This window comes from Mastomys coucha, unplaced genomic scaffold (assembly GCF_008632895.1).
Source record: "Mastomys coucha isolate ucsf_1 unplaced genomic scaffold, UCSF_Mcou_1 pScaffold21, whole genome shotgun sequence".
Taxonomy (NCBI): domain Eukaryota; kingdom Metazoa; phylum Chordata; class Mammalia; order Rodentia; family Muridae; genus Mastomys; species Mastomys coucha.
In genome coordinates, this window is record NW_022196904.1 from 150,046,887 (window position 1) to 150,052,886 (window position 6,000).

The window sequence follows — 6,000 nt, forward strand, 5'->3', positions numbered from 1 at the left end:
TTTTTTTTTTTTTTTTTTTTTTTTTTTGTTTTTCGAGACAGGGTTTCTCTGTCTAGCCCTGGCTGTCCTGGAACTCACTCTGTAAACCAGGCTGGCCTCAAACTCAGAAATCTGCCTGCCTCTGCCTCCCAAGTGCTAGGATTAAAGGCATGCGCCACCACTGTCCGGCTCTTTCTTTGTTTTGTGCATTTGGTGCTTTGACTATTATGTGATGGGAAGAATTTCTTTTCTGGTCCAATCTATTGGGAGTTATATAGGCTGCTTGTATGTTTATGGGCATCTCTTTCTTTAGATTAGCGAAGTTTTCTTCTATAATTTTGTTGAAGATATTTGCTGGTCCTTTAAGTTGGGAATATTCACTCTCTTTTATACCTATTATCCTTAGGTTTGGTCTTCTCACTTTGTCCTGGATTTCCTGAATGTTTTGGGTTAGGAACTTTTTGCATTTTGCATTTTCTTTGACTGTTGTGTCAATGTTTTCTAACGTATCTTCTGACCCTTAGATTCTATCTTCTATTTCTTGTATTCTGTTGGTGATGCTTGTGTCTATGACTACTGATCTCTTTCCTAGGTTTTCTATCTCCAGGGTTGTCTCCCTTTATGATTTCTTTATTGTTTTTACTTCCATTTTTGATCTTGGATGGTTTTGTTCAATTCCTTCACCTGTTTGGTTGTGTTTTCCTGTGATTTCTTTAAGGGATTTTTATGTTTCCTCTTAAAGGGCTTCTAGCTGTTTACCTGTGTTCTCCTGTATTTCTTTAAAGGAATTATTTATGTCCTTCTTAAAGTCCTCTGTCATCATCATGAGATGTGATTTTAAATCAAAGTCTTGCTTTTCTGGTGTGTTGGGGTATCCACAGCTCTCTGTGGTGGGAGAACTGGTTTCTGATGATTCCAAGTAGCTTTGGTTTCTGTTGCTTATGTTCTTGCCTTTGCCTCTTGACATCTGTTTATCTCTGGTGTTAGCTGCTCCTGTTGTTTCTGACTGTAGCTTGTCCCTCCTGCAAACATGTGTGTCAGTACTCCTGGGAGACCAGTTCTCTCCTGGAAGAAATTGGGTATGGAGAGCTGTGGCACAGGGTCAGCTCTGGGTGCAGGTGGAAACAGGAAAGATCCTGTCCCTGGTTCTTCCTTGGTTCTTGTGTCCTGATGGCTCTGAGTGGGTCCCTCTTGGGCCAGGAATTTGATCAGAAGTGGTGGTCTTACCTATGCGCACAGGTGTGTCAGCAGTCCTGGGAGTCCAGCTCTTTCCCGACTGTAATTGAGTAGGGAGCACTGTGGCACAGGATCAGTTCTGGGTGCAGAAGGCAGCACTAGACATTTTAATTTTTAACAGAGAATCGTAATTAAATTTATCCTTTACAAACTGATACATAAAATAAAGTTGTATATATTATTAGGGTGTCATGAATGAATGGCATATTACTCAAAAGCAGGTTAAACATCTCTCCTGTTTCTTTATGATGGACACATTCAAAATCCCCATGGAACTTTGTGATGTGTACCCCATATCATTGTTATTAGTACTCATCATACTGCATAATAACCATAAGAATTTCTTCAATTCTTGTCTAATTGTAGCTTAGTATCTTCTGATAAACCTTTAGCCTGCTCTACCTTCTGCTTAAATTTTATAGTAAGACAATTTTTGAGAAAGCCATCATAAATATAGTTATTGTTGAAAGAATTAGGTATTGACTCAAATTATTCCTAGCAGGAATAAAATTCTCCTTTCCTCTCTTTCTCAAAATGCCTTTATTGAGTTTTCACCCTTGGTAATAAAATATTGCATTCTTTAACATTCGCAGAGCATGCAATAAAAGAAAAATAATTTTTATAACATTGTTATAAAAATTAACCATTAAGCCAGGCGGTGGTGGCGCATGCCTTTAATCCCAGCACTTGGGAAGCAGAGGCAGGTGGATTTCTGAGTTCAAGGCCAGCCTGGTCTACAGAGTGAGTTCCAGGACAGCCAGAGCTATACAGAGAAACCCTATCTCAAAAATACCAAACAAACAAACAAACAACCAAAAATAACCATTAAGATTTTCACATATAAACTTTTAGAAGTTTTCTGCACACACACACACACACACACACACACACACACACACACACACACACCATTCTTAGGCATAAAATTGATATCAATACTTCTTTTGATAGTCTTTCCCTCTTTACTAAGCATAACATATTTTCCTGGCAATAGACATAGTTAACACATATCTAATTCCCATGCTACTGCACAGGATATGAGAAATTCTCTTTAATTTTTCTTCTAGGGCTGGAGGTGTAGATCAATGCTTGAATCTAACACGTGGAAAAGCCCTGAAATTGGTCTTCAGCACCCCTCAAAACTCTTATAATTTATCACTTTACCCTTTTTACTTAGCTTTTGTAAGATATTGTTAGAGGAACCCTAAATCTACATGTTGGTATACTCACTGTATGAGCAATAGCATTTTAAAAATGGAGATAATAATGAAGTAGGATTGAATGGAAAAGGAATGAAAGATTATTAGACCAGTTAATTAGATTGCTTGCAATATTTGAGTACGTTCAACAGCCCATCATAATATTTGTGGAGTGTGGGACAGGGATACACAATGATGCCCACATGCTGCTATGACATATTTAAAAGCTTGAAATCAATCAACACACTAATAGGCTCTACTCATTGATCTTGATATGTGTAAACTAGGCTAGTTTATGTTTAGAGTTCTTAGGTTTTTATGAGTATTGAGCCAGCACCTCACAATGGGACAGAGGTGGGCCCCTCAACCCATTCACTCTATTTCTGTCTCTGGCTCAATCTGTAATTCCATATGGGCTATACCTTGATATCTTCTGGATTCCCAAGTTGGGATCAAATATCTTTCTATCACCTTTCTACTTTTCAAATCTTCCTCTGGCTTTACAGAGGATGTACTTGGGTCAGAGGCCCAAGCACTCCCTGGAAACCAAGATCTTGGGGGGTATTATGAACTGCAGAAAGTAGGTTGTGAGCACAGACTTCTCTTGGAAGTCAGCCTGTTTAGATCCCTGTCTCAGTTAGGGGTTTCGTGGCTGTGAAGATTCACTATGACCATGGCAACTCTCATAAAAGAGAACATTTAATTGGGGCTGCCTTATGGCTTCAAAGGTTTAGCTCATTATCATCATGGAAGGAAACCTGGCATCAACAGGCAAATATGGTGCTGGAGAAGTAGTTGCTACTTCTACATCTAGATCAGCAGACTGCAGGAAGAGAGAGTGACACTAGGCCCAACAAGCGTATGAAACCTCAAAGCCCACTCCCCAGTGACACACTTTCTCCAGTGAGGCCACACTTCTTCCACAATGCCACACTTCCTAATAGTGTCACCCCTATGAGCCTATGGGGACATTTTCATCTGAGCTAACACAAACCCTATCTCTGAGGGTAGGGGATGGCAAGAGGAAGGCCACAGCATGGCCCTGAAAATGCTTTACCCCAAGCTAAGTTCTAATTGTTCAGGTTAAATACACAACTTTGCCCTCCAATTTTTTTCTCTGTTGAAATGTAGAGTCAAATATATAAATTTAAAAGTAACATATTGATTAATGAACAATGTTAAAATTTAAATACGTAAGATGATTAAATCTAGCTGAGCATGGCGGTTCATGTTTGAAATGTAGTACTCAAGATGTCAATGGATTATGAGTTTAAGGCCAACCTCAGCTATCTAGTTAAAACTTGTTTCAAAATACCAAAAAGTCAGTTTTTAACATTTCCCTAAATTGTCATATTCTGTACTGTTAATGGCTTATTGTCTATTCTTCCAGAGAGTTCAATCCACTTATAGAGCATGCTATTGATGTAGATATAAGCATGCATGCAGAGAAAATACATATTTATACATAGGGCTTTGAAAATATAAATAGGATGTATTATAAATGAAATTTTATGTTTTTCAATTGAGTAGCTTTTATAAAAGAATCCTCCACAGTTTGCTGCAGCTTTTTTTTTTGTCTTCTTGCTTTGATAAGGTAGTATCTAATCATGGTAAGAAATGCAAACTGAAAGATATACTATGCTGAAATAGAAAAGACATTAAGATTTCCTCACACCATTAAAAGTTACTGAGCTGACAAAGTCTGGCTTATTTGATGAGTTGGCATACAGACTGCTATCTATTATATAGTTCTGCTTACTTTGAAATTCTTTAGAATTTGTAACAATGAAACATTAAAAATTCTTAAGGCCTTTTGAAAATGTTATTGAAAGCTTATTGATCATTTACCCAGGAGTTTGAATATGCCCTCAGCATATCTGCAACAAGTTATCTGAAGTACAAGTGGCTGATGTGGTATTGATCTGATCAATCAGAAAGATAACCATAGCAATTGAAGGATTTAAGTGCAGAAGTCAAGATGGTTGGGCTGACAGAGACAGGGCTGCTTTGTAACAGTGCGGTACTATTTGCCACCTGAAACAGGCTCAAGACAAGGTGTGCCTGTGGTGGGGCTGGTGATGGAAGGAGGCCCCAGTGTCATCCTCTGGGTATGGGAGACTGTCAAGAACAAGGAGCCTGTGGTGGTGTGCGAGGGTACGGGCAGAGCTGCTGATCTCTTGGCCTTCACCTACAAACATTTGGAGGATGGAGGGTGAGTTGTTGAGCCTTCCAGTTTAAAAACACTGTGACTATTCATTCTTCCCCTTTGGACTTTCAAGATGTGTGTTTTCCTGGGCTAGGATCTGTCCTAGTACAGGCCGAGACAGTCACTCTTCTTTCAGTGACTAGACTTGGGCATCAGGCTCCTACCTGTAACCAGGAGAGTTGCAGTTCTCATAGCTGAACAATGGGCCACCATTTTAGGGGTTCAGACTGTTTGAGAGTATTATACCCAAACTATGCATGCTCAGTGAGTCCTTAAGTCCTATCAGTTTGAGAATACTACCTTAGAGGGTACTGCTCCAGGAGGGCCTGGGAGATAACACTCCTTACATTAATATTTGTTCTCTGATGCACCCCTCTGCCCTTGCCATGCATTTGCTTCTTGCTCCTAAGCTTTCTTGAGGTTGGTCTTCTGAGTAGGGTGCCCAGAGTGAGTTTCTTTAAAAAGATCACCTTCCAGAAATCGAACATTTGTCTTCACATTAAAACACACACACACACACACACACACACACACACACACACACACACGGAATACCCATCTTGAACTTTGATGGATATAATTCTGCAGAATTTGACCCCTGAGTTTTGAAAACTTGGCTTCTTGTTCCACCTTCACTCTTGCCCTTCATGCTTTAAATGTCAGATTCTATCGTGGACTCTTCTTTGGCTTGCATCAAGTTATGCCTGATTATTTCTCTGCCAGGATTCTACGCCCTCAGGTGAAAGAAGAGATCTTCTGTTTGATTCAGAACATGTTCAACTTTAGCCTTAGACAGTCTAAGCACCTTTTTCAAATTCTAATGGAGTGCATGGTACACAAGGATTCTGTAAGTATGATGGGTTGATGACTTTTTAAAAATGGCCACCTTCCAGAAATCAAACGTTTGTTTTCACATTTAAAAAAATACATGGAATACCACCTATTTTGAACTTTGATGGATGTAATTCTGCAGAATTTGTCCCTTGAGCTTTGTAAACTTGGCTTCCTGTTGCTTCACCTTCACTCTTGCCCTTTGTGCTTAAAATGTCAGAGTCTATCTGGGACAGAGCACTTAGAAAAACAGTATTTTTTTTTTTTTGGAAAAACAGTATAACCAAAGAATTACCAAACATAAATACTTGCAAGGGCTGAAAGAGCAGTTCCAGGTATTTAGTGAAATCATCTGCTATTTTAGATAACCACATTATAGCATCTTGAGTGAGACTTGCAGGAGACACCCTGTGTACATTGGACATGGGCAAGTTTGAGAATCAATTGTGCAATAACCAATGTAGTTCAGCTAAGTATGGTGGCATACATTTTAAATTCCAGCACACACAAGGCAGAGGCAGAGGCAGAGAGGCAGAGAGGCAGAGAGGC

At 39.4% G+C, this 6,000-nt stretch overlaps 1 protein-coding gene across 1 annotated transcript in view; it reads left to right on the forward strand.

Annotated features, from left to right (window-relative positions):
• Trpm6 (transient receptor potential cation channel subfamily M member 6) overlaps window positions 1–6,000 on the forward strand; it is a 147,730-nt gene that overhangs the window by 43,539 nt on the left and 98,191 nt on the right. The window contains exons 8-9 of the mRNA XM_031389892.1: window positions 4,458–4,626; window positions 5,344–5,467. Coding sequence (XP_031245752.1) covers window positions 4,458–4,626; window positions 5,344–5,467 — 293 coding nt within the window. The remainder of the gene's footprint in view (window positions 1–4,457; window positions 4,627–5,343; window positions 5,468–6,000) is intronic.